Source organism: Vanellus vanellus (genome assembly GCF_965231255.1).
Source record: "Vanellus vanellus genome assembly, contig: HAP1_SCAFFOLD_1737, whole genome shotgun sequence".
Taxonomy (NCBI): domain Eukaryota; kingdom Metazoa; phylum Chordata; class Aves; order Charadriiformes; family Charadriidae; genus Vanellus; species Vanellus vanellus.
The window spans coordinates 1-24,022 of NW_028127784.1; the positions used below are offsets into that span (position 1 = coordinate 1).

Consider the following 24,022-nt stretch of genomic DNA (forward strand, 5'->3'; position numbering starts at 1 on the left):
GTGTAGGTGACGCGGTAGCCCTCGGGGCACTCCCGGCACTCCCATGGTCACCTTGGAGGGGCCGTCGATGGTCACCGCCAGCGCGCCGGGACCCGCCTTGGACGTGTTTCACCACGAAACTCCGCCGGAGACCCTGCGGGGGCCGCGGGGAGGGGGGGTCGGCTCCCGCAACCACACCGGGGGGGGGGCGGTCCCACAGGACCCCGTGGAAGACCTCCAACGTCACAGGGTCTCCTACGACCCCACAGAGGCCCCCCAAGAACCCCCCAACCCCCTCAGAACCCCCATGAAGACCCCACAGAGGGCCCCCGATGTCACAGGGTCCTTAAGACCCCATAGAGGCCCCCTCAGCTCCATTGGGTCCCCTAAGACCCCATAGAGGCCCCCCACGCCCATGGGGGCCCCAGTGATGCCCCCCAATCCCCCATGAAGACCCCACAGAGGGCCCCCAACTCCATTGGGTCCCCTAAAACCCCGTAGAGGCCCCCCAGTGATGCCCCCAATCCCCCATGAAGACCCCACAGAGGCCCCCCAACTTCACAGGGTCCCTTAAGACCCCATAAAGGCCCCCTCAGCCCCATGGGGGCTCCTAAGACCCCACAGAGGCCCCCCCAATGCCACTGGGTCCCCTAAGACCCCATAGAGACCCCCCACGGCCATGGGGGCCCCAGTGATGCCTCAATCCCCCATGAAGACCCCATAGAGGCCCCCCAATGTCACAAGGTCTCCAATGACCCCCCCAATCCCCCATGAAGACCCCATAGAGGCCCCCAACATCACAAGGTCTCCAATGACCCCCCAATCCCCCATGAAGACCCCATAGAGGCCCCCCAACGTCACAAGGTCTCCAATGACCCCCCCAATCCCCTATGAAGACCCCGTAGAGGCCCCCCCACGCCCACGGGGTCCCCAGTGATGCCCCCAATCCCCATGAAGACCCACAGAGGGCCTCAACTCCATTGGATCCTCTAAGACCCCGTAGAGGCCCCTACGCCCATGGGGTCCCCAATGACCCCCCCAACCCCCTCAGAACCCCTATGAAGACCCCATAGAGAGACCCCCCAATGTCCCTTAAGACCCCGTAAAGGCCCCCTCAGCTCCATGGGGGCTCCCAAGACCCCACAGAAGCCCCCCAACTTCACAGGGTCTCTGAAGATCCCACCGAGCCCCCCCCCCCGAGCCCCTGTCGGAGCCCCCCACCCCCCGGTGCCCCCGTACCTGTGGTGCCCCCCTCGAGGCCGGGCCCGTAGGCGGAGACGAGGCCGGGGTCCCCCGCCTGCCCCGGCTCCCCCACCCGCACCTTGAAGGGGCTCCCCGGATGTGGGACCCCTCGAACTTCACGTCGATGGAGTAGACCCCGTTCTCCCGCGGGATGAACCGCACCGCGTACTTGTCTGGGGGGGACACGGAGGGGGGTGTCAGGGGGGGGGACACGCGGAGCCCCCCGAAACACCCCCCCCCAGGGGCGCTCGGGGACCCCCAGGGACCACCGGCCCCAAAGGGGCTCCTGAGGACGCCATGGAGACCCCAAACCCCCCCGTGCACCCCGCGGGGGCCCCCAAAATCCCCACAGCCCCCCCCAACCCCACAGTGCCCCCCAAACCCCATACCCCCCCCAGACCTACCTGGTGAGACACAGCCCCCACGGGGCACCCCAACCCCCCCAACCAATGCCCCCACATATGGGGGGAGCGCCCCCCCAAAAGGGGTCAGTGGGGTCACCCCCCCCCCAAAACACCCTTTGCTGGGGCTAAGGGGGGGCCCTGTGCCCCCCCCCCCCCCCGAACCCCCAGATTGAGCCAAGGGGGGGTTCGGAGGGAGCCCCGCAAAGGGGGGGGACCCCAAAATCCTCTCCCAAGGGGGGGGGGGGGGGGGGGGGCAAATCTCCCCCCAGCAGATGGAGGACCCCAAATCCTCCTCCAGAATGGGGGGACCACAAAATTGTCTCCCAAAGTGGAGGGGGACCCCAAAATCCCCCCCCAGAGGAGGAGGGGACGCCTAAAATCCTCCTCCAGAAGAGGAGAGAACCCAAAAATCGCCCCCCAGAGGACAGGGAGACCCCAAAATCCTCCCCCAAAGTGGGGGGACCCCACAATCCTCTCCCAAAACAGGGGGGGGACCCCAAAATCCTCTCCCAAAACGGGAGGGAACCCAACATTGCCCCCCCAGAGGAGGAGGGGACGCCCAAAATCCTCCTCCAGAAGAGGAGAGAACCCCAAAATCGCCCCCCAGAGGAAAGAACCCCAAATTTGCCCCCCAGAGGAGAGGGGAGACCCCAAAATCCTCCCCCAGAGGAGGTGGGAACCCCCAAAATCCTCTTCCAAAGGGGAGGGGGGGGACGACACCCCTAACACCCACAGGGGCTGCGCCCCCCCTTCCCCCCCCCCCCCCCTACGCAGCGAGCTTGGGGTGGGCGGCAGGAGGCAGCCCCGGTGCTGTGCCCCCCCCCGGTGTGGATGTGGGGCGAGTGGTGTGTTTTGGGGCGCAGGGGGGGGGTGCGGGGGGGGCGCCCTCACCTTCGGTGACCTCGGTGATGTGGCACTCCTCCAGGGCCCCCGAGGGGCTGTGCACTTTGGCGTCCAGCACCCCCTTGGCCCCGTTGAGGCTGACGGCGAAGGAGGCCGGCTGGTGCACCTTCAGCCCCGACTCCTGGGGGGGCACACACCGTCAGCGGGGGGGGGGAGACCCCCCCAGACCCGGGGGGTAGGGGGGGGGGATCCCCAAAGGCAGGGGGGATCCGTAAGCGCCGGGGAGGAGGGGGGGAGGGTATCCCCCAGTCGGCAGCCGGGGATGATCAACGCACCCAAAAGCTCTCCCGCCCCCCACCCCAAAAAAAAAAAAAAAAAAAAAAAAGGGGAGGATAAAGCCCCCCCCCCCAGTCCTCACTCACTCCCCCCCCCCCCAAAAAAAAAAGTGGGGTGAAACACCCACAAAAAATAAGGGGATAAGAGCCCCCCAAACCCTCACCCCCCAAAAAAAACCCCACAGGGGATTAACACCCCTAAATCCTCACCACCACCCCCTCCCCACAAAAACCCGGGGGATTAAGGACCCCCTAAAAAACGGGGGGGGAATAAGACCCCCCCCAAAACCCAGGGGGGATTACACCCCCATATCCCCCTCCCCAAAATGGGGGAGATAACCCCCCCAAATCCTCACCCTCCCCCCCAAAAAAACAGGGGGAGATAAGACCCCCCCAAAAAAACTCAAAGGGGGATAACACCCCCAAACCTTCACCCCAAATAACCCGAGGGGGGGATTTACCCCCTACCCCCCCCCCAAACCAGAGACACCAAGTAACCCTGGGGGGGACCCTGCACCCCAACCCCCCCCCGGGAGGGATCTGCACCCCAAGATCCGCACCCGGGGATGGGGAAACCCCTCCCCCGAAGGACCCCGGGGAGACCCCAGCCCCAAATGAGGAGGGGGGGGGCTCCCTGGGGCAGGGAGGGATTTGGGGGGGGTCAGGGGAGCCCCCGCCCCCCAGTGCCCCACTTACCTTGTGGGGCCGGAGAGCTTAACGGGAGAGAACGGGGGGCCCCGGGCGTCCCCGGGGTTTGGGGGTGCTGGGGGGGGTCTTGGGGGGGCCGTTCTCTCCCGCTAAGGCCCCTCCGGGCCCCGGGGTCGCCCCCCCCGAGCTGGGGGGGGGGGGGCTGTTAATAGCCTTTAAAAGAGACACGAGAGAAGACCCCCGGGAACCGCCACGGCTGGGGGGGCACGGGCTGCCTGGGCCAGCGCGGGACCCCAAACCCCTGAGCTACTGAGCCCCCCCAAACCCGCCGAAGCTCTCTTAAAGAGAGACCGCCCCACTGCACACCCCCAAAACCCTACTAAAGCCCCCCAAAAGCTGTGACCCCCCCTAAACACCCCAAAACCCCTTGAACCCCACCAGAGCTCTGCTGACCCTACAGACCCCCCAAAACCCCACTGAAGCCCCCCTGGGGCTCCGCTGACCCTACAGACCCCCACTGAAGCCCCCCCTGGGGCTCCGCTGACCCTATAGACCCCCCAAAACCCCACTGAAGCCCCCCCCAGTCTATGCTGACCCTGCAGACCCACCAGACCCCCACTGAAGCCCCCCCGGGGCTCCGCTGACCCTATAGACCCCCCAAAACCCCACTGAAGCCCCCCCTGGAGCTCCGCTGACCCTACAGACCCCCCAAAACCCCACTGAAGCCCCCCTGGGGCTCCACTGACCCTACAGACCCCCACTGAAGCCTCCCCTGGGGCTCCAATGACCCTACAGACCCCCTAAAAACCCCACTGAAGCTCCCCCTGGGGCTCCGCTGACCCTGCAGACCCCCCAAAACCCCACTGAAGCCCCCCTGGGGCTCTGCTGACCCTATAGACCCCCACTGAAGCCCCCCTCAGTCTATGCTGACCCTGCAGACCCCCCAGACCCCCACTGAAGCCCCCCTGGGGCTCCGCTGACCCTACAGACCCCCCAAAACCCCACTGAAGCCCCCCTGGGGCTCTGCTGACCCTATAGACCCCCACTGAAGCCCCCCCCAGTCTATGCTGACCCTGCAGACCCACCAGACCCCCACTGAAGCCCCCCCGGGGCTCCGCTGACCCTGCAGACCCCCCAAAACCCCACTGAAGCCCCCTTGGGGCTCCGCTGACCCTATAGACCCCCACTGAAGCCCCCCCCAGTCTATGCTGACCCTGCAGACCCACCAGACCCCCACTGAAGCCCCCCCGGGGCTCCACTGACCCTATAGACCCCCACTGAAGTTCCCCCATTCTATGCTGACCCTGCAGACCCCCCAAAACCCCACTGAAGCCCCCCTGGGGCTCCGCTGACCCTGCAGCCCCCCCAGACCCCCACTGAAGCCCCCCTGGAGCTCCACTGACCCTACAGACCCCCCAAAACCCCACTGAAGCCCCCCTGGGGCTCCGCTGACCCTGCAGATCCCCCAGACCCCCACTGAAGCCCCCCTGGGACCCCCCGCCGCCCCCCGGCCCTACGCTGCCCCCGCGCTGTGCCCGGCGTGCCCGCCCCGGCCGGGGCAGGGGGGGTTTCTCCCGGTGCCTCACCTGAAGGCTAGAAACAGTCAGGCGGCGCGCGGCGTCGCAGGGGGCCGTGGCCGTCACCACGAAGGGGCTCTCGGGGATGTGCTCCTCGTTGAACTTCACCGACACCTCGTAGTCGCCTGGGGGGGGGACAGGGACGGGGACACAGAGGTGGTGAGGGGGGTCCCTGCTGCCCCCAAAGCCCCCCCAACCCCCCCGGCCCCGTACCGGGCTCCTGGACCACGTAGGAGACGCCGCAGGATCCATCCTTGCGGTCCTCGAAGGCGATTTCGGCTTTGCTGGGCCCCTCGACGGCGATGGAGAGGCCCCCGGCCCCCGCCTCCCGCGTCCAGATGCTGAATTCGGCTGGGGGGGGCGCGATGGGGTGTCAGGGCCCCCCCAAAGGCCTGACCCCCCCCCATCCCCGTCCCCATCCTGTCCCATCCCGCCCCAGCTGGGAGAACCGGGGCCGGTTCAGGAGCCCGGGATGGATTCAGGGGACCCCCAGCGGGTTTTGGGGAGCCCAAGGCGGGTTTGGGGAGCCCCAGGTAGGATTTGGGAGCCCCCCCCTAGATTTTCAGGAGCCCTAGATTGAGTTGCAGGACCCCCCATGGCTTTCGGGGAGCCTCAGATGGATTTGGGGAGCCCCCCATGGGTTTTAGGGAGCCCTAGATAGATTTGGGGACCCCCCCATAGATTTTGTGGAGGCGCAGACGGATTTGAGGAGTCCCCCCCGGCAGGTTCCAGGTCCCTGCCTGGGCCTGGGGGGCCCTGGGTGAATTTTGGGGTGCCCGGAGCAGGTCGGGGTGCCCCAGCAGGGGTGGGCATATGCTTAGGGGCACCCCAAGGGGTTTGGGGGCACTCCAAGTGGGTTTTGGGACCCCCAAGGGGGATTTGGGGACCCCCAAGGGGGTTTCGGGGCACCGCAAGTGGATTTTGGGGCCGTAACAACGCCGGGGCGGCCCCGCAGGAATAGGGCAGCCCCGAGGGGGGCGTGGGGCAGGTTTGGGGGTGCCCCCGCTCACCTGGCACGCCGGCCTCGGCCCGCTCCAGGCCGGGCCCCCCGGCGCGGACCTTGTGCGCGCCGCCCTCGCCCATGGGCCCCACGGTGAACTGGAAGGGGCTGCCGGGGACGTGCTGCCCCCGGTCCTTCACGCTGACCGAGTGGACGCCGGTCTCGGCGGGGACGAAGCGGATGCTGTAGGCGCCGCCGTCGCCCTCCAGCACTTGTGCCGCCACCGCCTGCCCCGAGGGGCCCGTCACCACCGCCGTCACCTCGTGGGCGCTCAGCTCTGCCGGCAACGGGGGGGGGGGGGGGCGTCACGGGGGGTCTTTGGGCCCCCCCAGGGGTGTCTAGGGCCCCCCCCCGGGCACCCCGTAGACCCCGTGCCCCCAGCCGGGCCCCGCAACCCCCGTGTGCCTGTGGGAACCTCCACAGGGTCCTTGGGGTGTCCCGGGGGGGCCTGAGGGGCCCACCGACCCTCTCATAGCCCCCCCAGGCCCCTTTCCCCCCCCCCCAACTGCCCCAGCAGCTTCCTGAACCCCCAGGGACACTGAGGGCCCCTCAGAGGCTCTCTGGGACCCTTCTGGGATCCTCAGGGCCCCCACAGATCTCTCTGACCCCCCCCAGGGACACTCAGGGCCCCACGGGGCTCTGCGGGACCCCCCCGGGACACTCAGCCCCCCCCGTCCCCGCTCACCCGGCATCTTGAGGCTGAGGTCGCAGGCGGTGCCCACGCTGGCCTCGGGGGGAGCGCGGCGCCGGCGCGTGATGCTCTCCTTCACCCGCCCCTCGCCCGTCACCTTCACCGAGAAGGGGCTCCCTGCAGGAGGGGGGGGGGGGGGGAGGTGTCACATCGGCCCCCCCTCGGGCCCAGGGACACCCCCGATCCTCTCCTGGTCCCACCGCACCCCAAACCCCTCCCAGTACCCCCAGCTCCCCCCTATACCCCCTCCCAGTACTCCTAATCGCCCTTCGCACCCCCCCACCGTGCTCCCAATAACCCGAATTACTCCAGTACACCCTCCCAGTGCTCCCAGTAACCCGCTTTAGCTCCTCCAGTTCTCCCCCCGTGCCCTTACTTCCCCCAATACGCTCTCCCAGCACCCCTCGACCCCCCCAGTAACCCAAGTTCTCTCCCAGCATGGTCTCCCAGTAAGCGACTTGCCCCAGTGCCCCCAGCTCCCCCCAGTTAACCCCGATTCCCCCCCAGTTCCCGCCCCGGCACCCACCGGGGACGTGCTGGTCGCCGAATTTGACGGAGATGATGTAGTTCCCGGGTTCGGTGGGGCAGTAGGAGACGCGGCAGGTCCCGTCCTCCAGCTCCTCGGTGGTGATGTCCACCTTGCTGGGCCCCTCGATGGAGAGGCTCAGCCCCCCGTAGCCTGGGGAGGGGGGAGCCGTCAGGGGGGGGAACCCCCCCCCTCAACGACGCCCCCCCCCCCCCCAGTTCTGCCGGGACGGGGACGTACCGGCGTCGCGGGTGTCGATGGTGAAGTGCGCCGGCTCGAAGGTGCGCCCCTCGCGCAGGCCGGGCCCCGCCACGCGCACCCGGCTGGCGTCCCCCAGCTCCGCCTGGCTGATGGTGACGGAGACGGGGCTGCGGGCCAGGGGCTGCCCCCCCCGCGAGATGTGCACCAGGTGCTCCCCCACCTCCTGCGGCACGAAGGAGATGCCTGCGGGGACGGGGACGAGCGTGTCAGCGGGGTAGGGGGGTCACGGCGTGGGGACAGCGGTGCCGGGATGAGGGGACGCGGCGCAGGGACACCGCCACCGTGATTTGGGGACATGGGACAGGCAGGGGTCACAGTATGGGGATGTAGAAGGCACGGGGACAGGGGGACGTGGGGGATGTCCCTGCAGGGATGTCAGGAGACGGGGACACAGATCAGGGCAGGGACATCATGGCCGGGGTATGGGGACAGAGGGGACACGGCCATCGCAGCATGGGGACAGAGAAGGGACAGGGCAGGGGGACACGGAGGAGATACGGACATGGGGACACAGGGCAGGGGTGTCAGGACAAAGGGACACAAGGGCAGGGACATCGTGGCCAGGGTCTGGGGACAGAGGCACGGCAGGGTGGGGACATGAGGACACAGAGGGGACACGGGGGATATGGGGACAAGGGGACACCGGGAGACACTGCAGAGGCGTTGGAGCTGGCCGGGCTCCTCACACCCCGACAGCGAGGTGCCGGGGACGGCGTCCCTGTGTCCCCAGACATGTCCCCAGGCGCGTCCCCCCTCACCGATGTGGCCGTTGCGGAGGCGCTTGAGCTGGCAGGGCTCCTTGCGGCCCGAGGGGGCGGTGACGGTGGCCGTCAGCTGGCTCAGGTCCGTCTCCCCGATGTCCAGGGGGATGTCGGCCGAGGCGCCCACCTTCAGGTGGGACAGGCGCAGGCTGTCGTCACCTGCGGGGACGGAGACGGGGACGGGAGGGGGGTTAAGATGGCACCCCAAAAATAGCCGGGGGGTGCCCCAGGCTCTCGCTGGGGGACCCCCAGAACCACCCCAAGTCGCCTGGGGGGGTTCGAGATCCACCCCCAGGACGACCCGAAGCCCCCCCGCACGCAGAGCCCCCCGTACCGGTGATGCGGGCGGTGAAGGGGCTCCCCGGGATGTGTTTGTCGTTGTACTTCACCACGATGCTGTAGTCCCCGGGCAGCACCGGGAGGTAGGAGACGCTGCACGTCCCGTCCTGGTTGTCGGTGCAGCTGATCTCCGCCTTGGAGGGACCCTCCACGGCCAGCGACAGCCCTCCTGGGGGGGGGGGGACAGGGACACGAGGGGTTCAGGGGGGTCCCGTGCCCACCAGGGAGGACGCAGGTGCCCGGCGGACCCCCCTGTGGGCTCACCCTCGCCGGCGTCCTTGGTGTTGACGGTGAAGGTGGCCGGCTTGTTGACGGTGCCGTGGATGAGGCCGGGGCCGTAGGCGGTGACGTGGCCGCTGTTGACGTAGTCCACGTAGAACTGCAGGGGGCTGCCTGGGGGGGGGGGGGGGCACAAGGGGGTGTCAGGGGGGCGCTGAGACCACCCCCACCACCACGGGAGGATCCTCACGGCTGCACAGACGCACGGCGGCACGTGGGATGGCGTCACGGCACCCCCAGGGCTGCGACGCTCCAATGAGGCCCCCCCCAAAGCGCCCCCCGCGTTGCCCCCCCACCTGGGATGTGCATGTTCTCGTAGCGGATGTCCATCTCGTGCAGTCCGGCCTCGGTGGGGGCGAACCGCACCGTCACCGTCCCGTCCTTGTTGTCCGTGATGTCGGGTTTGGCCACCTTCCCCGAGGGCATCCGCACCTCCCCTGGGGTGGGGGTGGGGGAAATGGGGGGGTCAGGGGGTGCTGGGTGGTCCGGGGAGGGGACCTGGGGACCCCCGGGGGAACCCGTGGGCCCCTGGGGGGACAATGGCTCTCTTGGGGACCCCCCGGGAGCACCTTAGTTGTCTTGGGGACCCCCTGAGGGAACCTGGGGACTCCTGGGAGGACCTGGGGACCTTGGGGGGACACTGGGGGGGCTTTAGGGACCCCCCAAAGAGGCTCTGCAGACCCCCCCAGAAGGACCCAAGGGAGGTCTGAGGACCCCACAGGTCTCGGGGACCCCCTGGGGACACGGGTTGTTTGGGTCACCCCACCCTGAGGACTTTGGGGACCCCCCCGGGGGAGCTCAGCTGTTTTGGGGACCACCCGCTGGTGCTGTCAGGGACCCCCTTGGGGGGGAGGGGGGGGGGGCGTTTTGGGGTGCCCATGTCCCCCCTCACCCGTGATCTCTCCCTTCTTGATGGTGAAGGGGATGACGAGGTCGAAGGGGCGCAGCCCGGCCATGTCCAGCCCGTTCACCCCCAGCAGCGGGCGGTCGGTCGCCTGCGCAAACGAGCTCGTTAGCGGGTGAGGACGGCCCCACCGCGGCGGGCGCGCTGCCTGCCGCCGCCGCCACCACCGCCCTGCTTATCACGCCCGGCTCGCGCCCGGCCTGCCTCGCACGCTCCTCGCACGCTGCCTGCTTGGCACCATGCCCGCCTGCCGCACGCCCCGCGCGCTGCCTGCCTCGCACGCTCCTCGCACGCTGCTTGCGCGCTCCTGCATGTTGACCCCCTTGCACGCTGCCTGCACGCTCCCCGCCTCGCACGCTCCTTGCACGCTGCCTGCGCTGTCCTGCTTGCGCGCTCCTGCATGTTGACCCCCTTGCACGCTGCCTGCACGCTCCCCGCCTCGCACGCTCCTTGCACGCTGCCCCCCCCCTTCCCCGGCACACTCACCATGACCTGGAAGGGGCTGTTGGGGATGTGCTCGCCGCCGAAGCGCACGCAGATGACGTACTTGCCGGGCTGGGGGGCGGTGTAGAAGATGTCGAAGGTGCCGTCGGCGTTCTCCACCACGTCCACGTCCACCTCGGAGCCGTCGGGCGTGCAGACGGTGCAGGTCACCTTGCCCTTGCCCGCCGCCTTGGCGTCCACCGTGATCACCGTCTCCTCCCCGATCTGGATGGTGGGGCCGATGCCCGCTCCTGCCGGGGACGGGGGGGTGACCGCCTGCCCCGGGGAGGGGGCGGCACACCCCAAAAAAAGCCCCACGGGAGGAACACGCACCCTGCCGTGCTTCTCCGGTGCTGTCCACCCCCCAAATCCGGGGCTGAGCCGAGCCCGGGGAAGCTCGTGCCGTGCCACGGGGAGGGGGGGTCATCAGGCGTTAACGAGGCAGGGACCTCCCCCACCCCACACCCTGGCGGTGACCTCACGGGGGGGGCCCCGTGGGGGCAGCCAGGCACCCCCAAACGCCCCCGGGAGCCCCAGCCCACCGCCTCGTGGGGGGGCAGGGGAGCCCCCTGCAGTGGGGGGTCCTCAACGACAATGGGGCCGAGCCACAGACACCCCCAAAATGCTCAGAATTCAAACTACGGGCACAAGGGGCCCCCTAACGAGGTTTGGGGGATGCCCCGTAATTAGGGCAGGACCAAAGGTGGTCCCCGTTATCAGACTGAGGGGACCCATGTTGAACAAGGTCTGGACCCCCCCAATTAAGAGAGAACCCCGATTGTTCAGTGACACCTGGGGTGTCCCCTCGTGACTAAACGAGGTCGGGACCCCCCCCCCATAATTCAAGGATAAGGGGGGTGCCCCAAAATGAGGCCCTTAACGCCACAGGGGGGCGGGGGTAGTTCTGGGGTGCGGGGAGGGGGTCACGCATGCGCCCCGACGCCAAGCGAGCCATGCCGTGAGCTTACCTAAGCCGTGACCTCCGATGGAGACTACAGCGTGGGCGAGAGAGGGGTGGGGGGGACGGGGGCGTGGAGGGGGGGACGTGGGGTGGGCAGAGAAGCAAGAAATCCAGTGAGACACACGTGGTGAGACCCCCCCGCGCCTCCCCTCCGCCCTCCCCCTCGCCCTGTCCCCCGCCCGCGGTGACTCGGCTGGAAGCGGGGTGGTGGGTGTCCCCCGTCGTGTCCCCCACCCCGCGGCCTCCGTCCCCGTCCCCCCCCGCCCCACGGCGGCGCTTACCGGTGACGGTGCACTTGCTGGCGTCGCCGGCGGGCACGGCGCGGATGCGGTAGGGGGAGTAGGGGATCTCGTCCCCCCCGTATTTGATGAGGATGGTGTAGCGCCCCGTCATGTCGGGGACGTAGGACACGGTGTAGGTGCCGTCCTGGTTGTCCCGGATCGTCGCCTTCTTGGGTTTGCCCTCGGGGTCCTGCGGGGAGGGGGGGGGACATGGCTGAGCTGGCCGCCCCCCGCCCCGTTGCCGGAGCCCTGCCCGCCCCCGTGCCCCCCGGCCCGTGCCCACCGTGATCTGGACGGCCAGCAGCCCCTCGCCGGCGTCCTTGGCGTCGATGGTGAACTCCACGGGGAGGCTGGCCGGGACCCCCGTCGTGTTCAGCCCGGGGCCGCTCGCCTTCACCTTGCTGGCGTCGTGCGTGGGCAGCGCCTTCACCTTGAAAGGGCTGTGGGAGAGGGGGGGTGTGAGAACGGCCCCTCCCGAAACTCCCCCGGGCCCCCCTGTGCCCCCCGCCTCACCTGCGGGGCACCTCCTCGTCGCCGTAGCGCACCGAGATGCTGTAGGGCCCCTCGCGGGAGGGGACGTAGCTCACCCGCTGCGTCCCGTCACCGTTGTCCGCCACATCCACGGGCTCCACCACGCCTGGGGGTGGGGGGGGGTGTCAGGGCACCCCCAGACCTCTGGTGCGCCCCGACACCCCCCAGAGCATCCCTGCGGTGCTCCACGGGGCACCCAAAGACCCACTATGGCACCCTGAGACCCTGCAACATCCCATGAAGTGTCCCAAGACTGCCCGTGACATCCCGCGGGACGCCCCAAGAGCCCGCGGGGCACCCCAAGACCTCTTGTTGCATTCCACCAGGCACCCCAAGAGCCCCCAGGGGTGCCTTGAGGCCCCACGGGGCACCCCAAGAGCCCACCACCACCCTGAGACACCACAGCACCCGTGGGGCACCCTATAAACCAGCTAATCCGTCTCCCTTGGATCAGGGGTACCCCAAACGCCCCCCCCAGCCCCGAAACAGCCCCTGTGCCCCCCACTGACCTTTGGGGCCCTGAACCTTAACGTCCAGGGGGGCGACGCCGGCCTTGCTGGTGTCGACGGTGAAGGTCTGGGGCACGTTGGCTCGCACGACGCCCGGCGTCAGCCCCGGCCCCGCGCACTTCACCTTGGACGAGTCCACCACGTCCGTCACCGGCACCTTGAAGGGACTCCCTGGTACGGGGCAGGGGGGGACACGTCAGCGAGTCGGGGTGGGGGGCGACGCAGCCACCTCCCTCGCACCGGTGCCCCCCCCGGGACCCCCCCAAGCGCTCACCGGGGACCTGGTGGCCGCCGTAGGTGACGTTGAGGCTGTAGGTGCCCGGCTCGTAGGGGATGTACTCCACCGAGCAGCTCCCGTCCTTGTTGTCGGTGCAGGACATCTTGGCCTCCGAGGGACCCTCCACCGCCAGGCCCAGGCCCCCCGTGCCGGCGCCCCTGGGGTGGGGGGAGCACGGGGGTCAGGGGGGGCCCCAACTCCCCCCCACCCCCCAGGGGGGGCTTGGTGGTACCTGGGGGCGCTCAGGGGCGCTGGGAGGAGTGTTTGGGGTACAGGGATGTTTTAGGGGCGAGTAGGGAGAGAGACACTCGGGGTATGAAGAGATTTGGGGTACAGGGATGACTTGGGGGACGCCGGGGGAGGATTTGGGGTACGGGGATGACTTGGGGGACACCAGGGGGAGGATTTGGGCTGGGAAAGGCGCCTACGAGCAGACTTGGGGCACTCACGATGGATTTCAGGGGTGCTGGGAGGAAGATTTGGGGTACAGGAGGGTGTGGGTGATCGGGGAGGGAGGGTTCAGCACCGAGGGGGGATCTGGGGTACAGGGGTGCCCGTGACAAGCGCCGGGGGCCCCAGAAGGTGGTCCGGGGGTTCGGGGGGGGGGGTCTCACCGGGTCTCCACGGTGAACTTGTTGGGCTGGTTGGTGGTGCCGCTCTGGATGCCGGGGCCGTGGACGCGGACGCGCGCCGGGTCGCAGCCCTCGGTGACGGGGACGCGGAAGGGGCTGTGCGGCACCGGGCTGCCGGCGTAGCTCACCTCCACCGTGTGCACGCCTTGGGGGGGGGACAGGACAGCGGGGACGTCACCCCGAGGCCACGGGCGCTGCCCCCCACCTCCCCACGCACTCCCCCGCGACTCACCCTCCTCGTAGGGAGTGTACTCCACGTGGTAGGTGCCGTCGCCCCGGTCCTCCACGAAGGTCTCGGTGACGTTCCCCGAGGGGTTGGACACCCGCGTCTTCACGTGGGGGCCCCCGGCTTTGCTCAGCGCCCGGGCGTCCACGTCAAACTCTGTCACCGCCTCCCTGAACACGCCTGGGGGACGGCGGGGTGGGGGGCGTCAGGCAGCTGCGCCCCCACCACATTGCCACCCCCATTGCCGCGGCGCCGCGCTCACCCTTGCCCTCCACGCCGGGGCCGTAGACCTTGACGCCGGCGGTGTCGACGGCGGGCTCCACGCGGACCTTGCTGGGGAAGTGGGGGACGGGCTGCCCGCCGTACTCCACGGTGATGGTGTAGACGCCGGGGCTGAGCGGGGTGTAGGCGATGGTGTAGGTGCCGTCGCCGTTATCCTCCACCCGCACCTCGGCGCGGGCGCCCGCTTCCGAGGTGATGCCGATGGTGAGCTCGGCCGTGCCGGCGCGGCTGCAGTCCACGCGGAAGTGGCCGGGCTGCCCGGCCGTGGCACCCTCCAGCCCCGGCCCCGAGCACGTCACCTTGGAGGCGTCGAAGGGGGCGCGGACGGGGGCGCGGAAGGGGGAGCCGGGCACGTGGGCGCCGGCGAAGAGGATGTTGATGTTGTAGTCGCCGGGTTCGGTGGGCAGGTAGGAGACGGAGCAGGTGCCGTCGCCGTTGTCCAGGCACTCGATTTTGGCCTCGCAGGGACCCTCCACCGTCAGCCCCAGGCCCCCCGTGCCGGCGCCCTTGGTGTCGATGGTGAAGGGGGCCGGCACCCCCGCCATCCCCCCCTGCAGCCCCGGCCCGAAGGCGCGAACCTGTGGGGAGAGCGGCCACCGCGTCACGTCGGGGGGGGGACGACGCCTTGCCGGGGAGCCCCCCGGACGGCGGGGACACCCTCCTCCCCCGTGGCACCGGGGATCTGCTCTTACTGGGGACACGCTCTTACGGGGCCCCCCATAACCGGGGACACGCTCATCCCTGGGGACGCCCCCTCACTACGGACCCCCTAAGCAGGGACACCCCCTTACTGGGGACCCCAGTCACCCCTAGAGCCCCCCCCCCCCGTGCCGCAGGGGGGCCCAGACCCACCTTGGAGGGGTCGGTGGGGGGCACGGCCTCGACGGGGAAGGGGCTGCCGGGGACGGGGACGCCGTCGTAGGTGACCTCCACCTGGTAGGGCCCCTCCTCGCGGGGGATGAAGCGCACCAGGCTGTTGTCGGGGCTCAGCCCCGGCTCCACCGTGCAGGGCACCGCCTTGCGGGAGGGGGACGTGATCTTCGCCCCCACTTTGCCCTGGCCCCCGGCGCCCTTCGACTTCACCGTGAACTCCTGGTCCTTCCCCACCTCCAGCTCTGCCGCGGGGACACACGCACACCACAGTCACAGGCAGCTCGGGGAGCTGCACCCCAAAACGGGGGATTCCCCCCTGACAAAAAGCCCCCAGCCCCAGAACACCCGCCAAACCCTCTCTGGGGAGGGAGCCCCCCAAAGCCCCCCACCCCAAACCCTCTCTGGGGAGGGAGACCCCCCAAACACGCCCCCCCCCCCCCAAGCAGGACCCCCCAAGTGCCCCCATGTCCCCACCTGTGCCCCCCCAAATCACCCCCAGCCCCATAGGAACCCCCCCTCCCTTAAAAAGGGGATCCCCAAACCACCCCTGGCTCCCCCACCCCAAAAGCCCTCCCAGTCCCCACTCCCCACGCAGCCCCCCAATTGCCCCCCAGACCCCAAAACCCCTCTAAAAGGGGGTCCGAGTGCCCACCCCCCCCGTGGCCCCCCCCAACATACTGTCGTCCAGGCCGGAGATCTTGATCTTGCCCAGGTCGAGGCTGGGGGCCACCCCCACGGTGAAGGGGCTCTTGGGGATGTGGTCGCCCCCATAGGTCACCGACACCCCCAAATTACCCTGGGGGGGGGGGGAGAAGGGAGGGTGGCTGTGGGGGTGCCCCACACCAGAGCCGGGGGGGGGGGAACGGCCCCCCCATGGTGCATGGGGGGAGGTCGGGGTGCCACATTGTGACGTGAGGGGGCGTTTCGGTGACGGGGTGCGGGGATTTAGGGGTGCCCCCCGTTACCTGCTGCTGCAGGGGGTGTATTTTGGGGGGATTTAGGGGTGCCCCCCCCGTTACCTGCTGCAGGGGGGTGTACTTGACGGTGTGGGTGCCGTCGTGGTTGTCGATCACCTCCAGGTCCCGCACGGCTTCGCCCTTGCCGGGCCCCGTCACCTGCACGTCCAGGGGGGCCCGGCCCCCCGCTTTGGCGTTCACCGTGAAGTGGGTGGGCTTCCCCAGCTCCACACCTGACAGGGAGAGACGGGGGGGGTCAAGGGGGGTCCCCAAATCCCCGCCGGAGCCCCCCACGCCCCCCTGGGGACTCCCCGACTCACCGGAGCGGCTGAGGCCGGGTCCCTCCGCCTTCACCTTGCTGGCGTCGTGCGAGGGGTCCACCTTGATCCGGATGGGGCTGGTGGGGGTGGCCTGCGGGGGAGGGACCCCGAAATCAGCCCCCGCACCCCCAGAGCCCTTGTTGTGCCCCCCCCCCCCGACCCCCCCAGACCCACCTGGTCGGCGAAGAGCACCATGATGGTGTAGGCGCCGGGGCCGCGGGGGGTGTAGCGCACGGTGAAGGTGTCGTTGTCGTTGCGGATGATGTCGAAGTCGATGTCGGCCTCGGCCGGGCCCACCACCCCCGGGGCGCACTTGATCCCGATGCTCACGTCCCCTGGGGGGGGGAAGAGGGGGTCCCGGGGGGGATCAGCACCCCAAAATTCTCCCCCAGTGACACTCTGCCACCCCCAAACCCCACAGGCAGCCTCCTGCCTGCCCCAGCCCTCCCTGCACCCCCCAAAGCCCCCCTAAACACTCCCGGACCTCCCCCAGACCCCCAATTCCCCCCCCCCCGACCCCCCAAAGCCCCCCCGGGCTCACCCTGCCCGGCCTCGGTGCAGTCCACGGTGAAGTAGGTGGGCTCGTGGGCCTTGAGCCCCGTCTTGGCCACGCCGGGGCCGTAGACCTTCACCTTGTGGGGGTGGCTGCCGGCCCCCACGCCCACCTGCGGATCGGGGGGGTTTGGGGGTCAGGCCTGCCACCTCCCCAGGCAGCCAGGACCCCCCCCCCCCAGGTTTTGGGGACCCCCCCCTCACCCGGAAGGGGCTCTGGGGGATGTTCACGCCGCCCCAGGACACCATGGCCGTGTGCTTGAGGGGCTTCTTGGGGACGTAGGAGCAGCTGTAGGTGCCGTTGCCGTTGTCCTTAACGGAGACGTCCACAGGGTTCCCCTCTGCATCCTGGGGGGGGAGACGGGGGGGGGTCAGCACCCCCAAAACCCACCCTGAGCCCCCCCAAATCCACCCACACCCCCTCCTCCACAGGTCCACCCCACAGCCCCTCAGCTGCCCCCCAACACCACTCAGCCTCTACACTGGGGCTCCCAAATCCTCCCGATTTCCCCCAAAACCGCTTCCTATCACGTCCTCACCGGGGCTGCACCCCCAAATCCCCCCACGGCCCCCCCACAGACCCCTTGTACCACCTCCCCTGTGCCTGGGCTCCCAAATCCTTCTAAAACCACGTAACCCCCCCCCCCCCCCCCAAATCTGCCCAACCAGGATGGTGCCCCCCAAACCTGCCCCACCCCTCCCGGGCTGCCCCCCCAAAGCGCCCCCCCGGCCCCCCTCACCTGCATCTGCACTTTGAGGGGTCCCTTCCCCCCGTTTTTGGCGTCCACCGTGAACTCGGCGGGCTTGTTGACGGCCACCCCCGTCTTCTCCAGCCCCGGCCCGTGGGCTTTGACCTGAGGAGGAAAGGGGGGAGCAGAGGGGTTACGGGGGGGTCCTCCGAGCGTCCCGGGGGGCGTAGGGGGGTCCGGGGGGTCCCCAAACCTTCTCGGGGAAGGAGTCTCGGGGCGCGGGGCGGATGTCGGCCATGAAGGGGCTGCGGCGGATGTCCTCGTTGTCGCAGAGGACGTGGACGGCGTAGGCCCCCGGCTCCTGGGGCCAGTACCGCACGTCGCAGGAGCCGTCCCCGCGGTCGTCGCACTCGATCTTGGCCTGCGAGGGGCCCTCCACCGAGAAACCTGGGGGGGTTGGGGGGGGGGGGGGTGTCAGGGGCAGCCCGAACCCCCCCCGGGGGTCCCCAGAGAGCAACCGTCCCCGGGGGGGCAGAGCCCCGCGGCCGCCACCAGCGCCCCGATGTGGCCGGGACGCACAGGCCCCGGCCAGGGGAGACAGAGACCCCAAAGCACCCCCAAATCCTCAGAGGAGCCCCTGAGACCCCTCAAAAATCCCCAGAGAACCCTCTGACACCCCTCAGAGACCCCAAAACACCACAAAACCCCCAGCAGTGCCCGGGAGATCCCACCCCCTCCCAATATAACCCCAAAGGGGCCTCTGACAGAGCCCAAAGCCCCTCAGGACACCCCAAAAGCCCAGGATCCCCCCATACCCCCCCCGAGACCCCAAATCCCCCCCAGAAGCCTCCCGGAGCCACACAAGGCATCCCAAAGCCCCCAGAAGGATGCCCGGGAAGACCCAAACCCCCCAGAAACGCTCCCCAGCAGCCCCTGCCGGTTCCCCCCCCGGCCCCCCCCAGCCCCCCGCCCTCACCCAGGGTGCCGACGTCGTCGCCGATGGCCTCCACCACGAAGTCGGCCGACTTGCCCACCACACCCCCCTCCAGGCCGGGCCCCCAGGCCCGAACCTTCTGGCTGCCGCTCTCGGGGGACACCTTCACCTCGAAGGGGCTGGAGGAGGGGGGGACGGAGGCAAACGGGGGGGTCAGGGTGGGGCACGGCCCCCCAGAATGACCCGCACCCCAAAACCACCCCGGCCCCGGCACCGAGGATGGCAGCCTGCGATGGCGGCCGGCTCCCAGGCTGGGGGGGGGACGGACCATGCTGTCCCCCTCCTCCCAGCGCCCCCCAGTCCCTCCCAGTGCCCCCCAGCGCTCACCTGCGGGGGATGTGCTGCCCCCCCCAGGTCACCGTCACCGTGTAGGTCCCCGGCGCGGTGGGGAAGTACTCGAAGCCAAAGACGCCGTCCCCCAGGTCCTTCTGCTTCACCGCCTCCGTGCCCTCTGTGGGACACGCGTCAGGGGGGCGCCCCCAAAAAACCCCGGATTCCCCCCCCCAGATGCCCAGGGCCCCCCCCCCCAAATCCTACAGCACCCACCCCCCATCTAATGTCCCCAGCATCCCATCGAGTAGGGGGCAAGGGCTGCGGCTGGGTGCCCCCCACCCCCTCAGGCTGCCCCAAATGCCCCCAGGGCACCCCCAACCCCCCCAGGACACCCCCACCCCCCCCCAAAAAAAAGAGGGGAGCCCCCCCGGACTCACTGGGGCCCTTGACGGTGACTTTGAGCTCCCCGCTGCCGGCCCCCTTGGTGTAGACCTTGAAATCCGCCGTCTCCTTCACCCGCAGCCCCTTGGGCTGCAGCCCCCGCCCCACGGCGCGGCACGCAGAGGGGTTGCAGGCTGTGGGGAGAGCGTCAGGCGGGGGGGTCCCGCCAGCTGGGACCCCCAAAACACCCCCCCCCGCCCCCCCGGGGAACGTGCTGGGAAGGGGGGGGGATGCCAGCACCCCAGGGGGACCCCAAAAGCCACCCTGAGGGCAGGGGCTGTGGGGGAAGGAAGGGGAGAGGGACGGGGGGCGGTGCCCCACACGATGTGGGGGGCACGCTGGGGGGAGAGGGGGACGCAGGCGTGCGGGGGGGAGCCCCAAACCCACATCGGGGCACACGCCGTGGGGAGAGGGTCCGAAAAGGACCCGGGCGTCTGGGGGCACCCCCAAACCCACGTGCTGCGGGGCGGGAGGGACCCGGGTGTCCGGGGGCACCCCAAAGGGCGCCGCGGGGATTGGGGGGTGGGGGTGGGGTGGGGAGGAGGAGGAGGAGGAGGGACTCAGACCCCCCCGCGCCCCCCCGTACCGTCAGCGGGTCACCCGCGAGGACCCCGGCCGGCGCTTCCCGGACAGACGGGCAGAAGGAGCAGGACAGGCGGAGAGAGACAGAGCGGAGTCACGGGGGGCCGAGACCCCCCTGCAGCGACAGCCCCGGGCCCCCCACGTGGGGGGCAGAGACCCCCCCACAAGGGCCCGGGGAGGGCAGAAGCACAGAGACACCCCCCCACACACTTCCCCCGAGTTGGGGGGCAGAAGCACAGAGACCCCCTGAGCTGGGAAGGACAGAGACCCCCCAGCTCGGAGGGGAGGAGAACGCAGAGCCCCGAGCGGGGGGCAGGACAGAGACCCCCAAGTCCAGAGGGGACAGAGACCCCCGGGTTGGGGGGGAGGATGGGACAGAGACCCCCGAGTGGGGGGGACAGAGGTCCCCAAGCTGGGAAGGACAGAGACCCCCGAGTTGGGGGGACAGGAGAGAGACCCCCGAGGCGTGGAAGGACAGAGACCCCCCAGCCCGGGGTGGGGGGCCGAGAGCCAAGAGACCCCCGCGGAGGGGGGGAGGGGGGGCAGGCGGCCCCCCGGGGCTCACCCTGCCCCACGGTGACGTTGAAGGGGCTCTTGGGGATGGGGGCTCCCCCGAAGGCCACGTGGACGGCGTGGGGCCCCTCGGCCGTGGGGCGGTAGGTGCAGCGGTAGGTGCCGTCCCCGCGGGACTCCAGCGTCGGCTCCACCGTCCCCCGCCGCCCGCTGGGGTCCACGATGGAGACCTCCACCTCGCCGGGCCCCGCGCCTGCCGGCGGCCACCGCGTCACCCGGGGAGGGGGGGACACACCCCCCACGGCGCCAGAACCCCACCCCGAGGGGGAACACATCTCCTCCCGCTCACCCTGCCCCGTGGGGGCATGCCACCCCCCCCAATCCCCCCCCGCGCCCCCCCCGAGCCCCCCCGGGTGCGCACCGGCAGTGAAGATCTCGAAGTAGGTGTTCTTGTTGGCCACGTTGCCCAGGGGCTCGATGCCGGGTCCCTGCGCCGTCACCCGGCCGGCATCGCCCGCCGCCCGCCCCACCTGCACCTCGAAGGGGCTCTTGGCGATGTGCTGCCCCGCGAAGAGCACCGTCACCTGCAGGGGGGGGGGGGACACCCCAAATATAGAGAGGATGTGTCAAAACCTCAGCAGAAGCCCCAAAAACCCTCAGCGGAGGCCCCAAAACCACCCCGAAACCTCAAACTTCTCTCTCCAGACCTCAAAAGAGGAAAAAAAAAAAAAAAAAAGCAGCACAGCAAAGCCCCAACCAGCCCCAGAGTGGCCCCAAAACGCCTCAGGACCACCCCAAAATGCCTCCCGCCCCCCCCCCCCAGGTCCCCACAAGGGTCCCCCCCGCCCCACCTTGTGCACACCGGTGACTTTGGGGACGTAGGAGACGGAGAACGTCCGGTTCTTGTCGTTGTTGGCCACCACTTTAGCCTGTGGAGGGGAGGGGGTCACCGAGCTGTGAGACCCCCCTGATGGGCCCCAAAAGCCCCGCAGCCCCCCCAGAGCCCCCTCCCGGCTCACGGACCCCCCCAGCCCCAAACCAACCTCCAGGTACGTGGTCCTCCGTGTACACTGCGATGTCCCTGTCACCCATAGCCCCCCCGTGTCCCCCCACAGGCCCCCCATGTCCCCCCACAGGCCCCCCCAAGCCCCCATAGCCCCCGTATCACCCCACAGCCCCCCCATGTCCCCCCCGGCCCCCCTGCCCACCTCCTCGCGGTGCCCGGCGGGGTCCTCCACGTACACCAGCACGTCCCCCTGCCCCGCGCTGATCGTCTCCACCGTGAACTCGGCCCGTTGCTTCACCATGTTCCCCGTGGGCTCGATGCCTGCGGGACCCACCGTCAGCCCCACGGGGGTCCCAGCGCCCACCCCACGGGGGTCCCGGCCCCATAGAGGCCCCAGCCCCACAGCCCTGTGGGGAACAGGGATCGGCCCCACCCCCCTGCCGGGAACAAGGGAGTCCCCCGCGGATCCGTAGGGAATGGGAAACAGCTCTACAGGCAACGGGAAACGCCCCAAACCTATAGATAGTCCCATCCTAAAGGGTGTGACCCCCCCCAGCTCTGTAAAGAACAGGGGGGGGGTCCCGGATCTATAGGGCACAGGGGGTGCTCCCAGGGCCCTACAGGACACGGGGAGGGGCCCCGAACCTGCAGGGAAGTGGGTCCAGCCCCAGAGTGCCACTAAAGACCAGAGCGACCCCCAAAAAGGGACAGGGAGGGGATGGGGGTCCCGCAGCCCCACGGGGAAGGGCCCCCCCCTCACCGGGGCCGTAGGCTCGGGCCTTCTTGGGGTTGAGTTTGGGGCGCAGGGGGGCCCCCGGCTTGAGCTTGGCCTTGGGGAACTGCGACAGGTACGTCATGACCGAGTGCTCGTCCACGTTGGGGTCCACAATCTCCTCCGGGGTGATCACCTGGGGGGGGACACGCACACGGGACGGGGACAGGGGGGTCACCGGGCTGCTGCCGCACGCCTGGGGGCCCCCCCGGGAGGCTTTGAGCCCCCCCCCCCGCCCACCTGGGGGATGCCCAGCCACTCGTCGGCCTGCTGCATGGCCTCCCGGGCATTGTCCACGGGCTTGCTGGGGTCCCACGAGTCCCAGTCGGGGCACAGCCCTGCGGGGGACAGATAGAGCGCACGGTCACCAGCGGGGAGGGGGGGACAGCCGCCCCGTGTCCCCTCCCCTGCGACCCCCCCGCCCCCACGTGCTGCTAACACCGCTCTATGTTGTCTCTGTGCACCCCGGGGCCACCCTCTGTGGCCCCACCTGCCACAAGGGCCACCACCCACGTCTCCCTAAAGCCCCAGAGACACCCCCGCTGTGTCCCCGTGCACCCCCAGAGTCGCCTCTCCGTGTCCCCACACACCCCCAGGGCCACCTCCTGTCTCCCCACACACCCCCAGGGCCACCTTTCTGCCTTCTCACACCCTCCAGGGCCACTCCCTGTGTCACCACACGCCCCCAGGGCCACCTCCTGTCTCCCCACGTACCCCCAGGGCCACCCCCGTGTCCCCACATACCCCCAGAACCCCCTCCTGTCTCCCCACATACCCCCAGAACCCCCTCCTGTCTCCCCACACACCCCCAGGGCCACCTCCTGTCTCCCCACACACCCCCAGGGCCACCCCCCGTGTCCCCACATACCCCCAGAACCCCCTCCTGTCTCCCCACACACCCCCAGAACCCCCTCCTGTCTCCCCACACACCCCCAGGGCCACCTCCTGTCTCCCCACGTACCCCCAGGGCCACCTCCTGTCTCCCCACACACCCCCAGGGCCACCTCCTGTCTCCCCACACACCCCCAGGGCCACCTCCTGTCTCCCCACGCACCCCCAGGGCCACCTCCTGTCTCCCCACAACCCCCAGGGCCACCCCCCGTGTCCCCACAACCCCCAGAACCCCCTCCTGTCTCCCCACACACCCCCAGGGCCACCCCCGTGTCCCCACATACCCCCAGAACCCCCTCCTGTCTCCCCACACACCCCCAGAACCCCCTCCTGTCTCCCCACACACCCCCAGGGCCACCTTTCTGCCTTCTCACACCCTCCAGAGCCACTCCCCGTGTCCCCACACACCCCCAGGGCCACCTCCTGTCTCCCCACGTACCCCCAGGGCCACCCCCGTGTCCCCACAACCCCCAGAACCCCCTCCTGTCTCCCCACAACCCCCAGAACCCCCTCCTGTCTCCCCACACACCCCCAGGGCCACCTTTCTGCCTTCTCACACCCTCCAGAGCCACCCCCCGTGTCCCCACAGCCCCCAGGGCCACCCCCCGCCTCCCCGCGTCCCCCGTCCCCTCACCGGGCGCGCAGCTGTCGACGAGGGCGCCCAGGGCCCGGCCGCTCTGCCAGTCCTTGCTGAAGTTGGTGATGGGGAGCTGGGGCAGGCGGTTCTGGATCCAGCCCAGCAGGCGCTGCTTGGGCGTCTGCCGCTTGGCCTCCTCCTCGTCCTCCTCGTCCCACATGGGCATGGAGATGGAGTAGTGCAGGATCAGCGTCCAGATCAGCCCCAGGATCAGCTTCAGGTTCCCGTCCACGATGGCCTTGCTGTCTGCAGGGGGGAGACGGGGGGTCAGACCCCCACGGGGCCCGGGAACACCACGGGGGGACAGGGACGCCTCGAGGGCACAGGGGTTCAGACCCCCCCAGGGAGACGGGGGACAGGAACGCCATAGGGGGACAGGGGATGAGGCTCCCCAGGGGATGGGGACACCACGGGGGGACAGGGGACCAGACCCCCCATGGGGGGACGGGGGTCGGACCCTCCGGGAGACAGAGACACCGCAGGGGGACAGGGGACACACACGCCATAGGGGGGACAAGGGATCAGACACCCCAGGGGGTGGGGACACTGTGG

At 69.8% G+C, this 24,022-nt stretch overlaps 1 protein-coding gene across 1 annotated transcript in view; it reads right to left on the bottom strand.

The window, feature by feature from the left end:
• Window positions 1–4: 4 nt before the first annotated feature.
• LOC309685002 (filamin-A-like) overlaps window positions 5–24,022 on the bottom strand; it is a gene marked incomplete at its 3' end in the record, with an annotated part of 29,838 nt that continues 5,820 nt past the window's right edge. Inside the window, 46 exon segments of the mRNA XM_082500823.1 lie at window positions 5–41; window positions 43–99; window positions 102–133; window positions 1,219–1,320; window positions 1,323–1,394; window positions 2,517–2,649; window positions 5,038–5,153; window positions 5,242–5,379; window positions 6,039–6,305; window positions 6,714–6,836; window positions 7,246–7,398; window positions 7,486–7,689; window positions 8,265–8,426; window positions 8,602–8,775; window positions 8,871–8,999; window positions 9,182–9,322; window positions 9,778–9,880; window positions 10,276–10,523; window positions 11,241–11,264; window positions 11,515–11,704; window positions 11,798–11,954; window positions 12,028–12,151; window positions 12,555–12,725; window positions 12,829–12,989; window positions 13,446–13,608; window positions 13,696–13,869; window positions 13,952–14,549; window positions 14,824–15,086; window positions 15,523–15,640; window positions 15,864–16,033; window positions 16,121–16,211; window positions 16,295–16,455; window positions 16,662–16,785; window positions 16,877–17,020; window positions 17,413–17,526; window positions 17,615–17,808; window positions 18,338–18,474; window positions 18,683–18,806; window positions 19,066–19,203; window positions 20,217–20,417; window positions 20,586–20,748; window positions 21,016–21,093; window positions 21,373–21,491; window positions 21,931–22,078; window positions 22,183–22,280; window positions 23,468–23,716. Coding sequence (XP_082356949.1) covers window positions 5–41; window positions 43–99; window positions 102–133; window positions 1,219–1,320; window positions 1,323–1,394; window positions 2,517–2,649; window positions 5,038–5,153; window positions 5,242–5,379; window positions 6,039–6,305; window positions 6,714–6,836; window positions 7,246–7,398; window positions 7,486–7,689; window positions 8,265–8,426; window positions 8,602–8,775; window positions 8,871–8,999; window positions 9,182–9,322; window positions 9,778–9,880; window positions 10,276–10,523; window positions 11,241–11,264; window positions 11,515–11,704; window positions 11,798–11,954; window positions 12,028–12,151; window positions 12,555–12,725; window positions 12,829–12,989; window positions 13,446–13,608; window positions 13,696–13,869; window positions 13,952–14,549; window positions 14,824–15,086; window positions 15,523–15,640; window positions 15,864–16,033; window positions 16,121–16,211; window positions 16,295–16,455; window positions 16,662–16,785; window positions 16,877–17,020; window positions 17,413–17,526; window positions 17,615–17,808; window positions 18,338–18,474; window positions 18,683–18,806; window positions 19,066–19,203; window positions 20,217–20,417; window positions 20,586–20,748; window positions 21,016–21,093; window positions 21,373–21,491; window positions 21,931–22,078; window positions 22,183–22,280; window positions 23,468–23,716 — 6,987 coding nt within the window.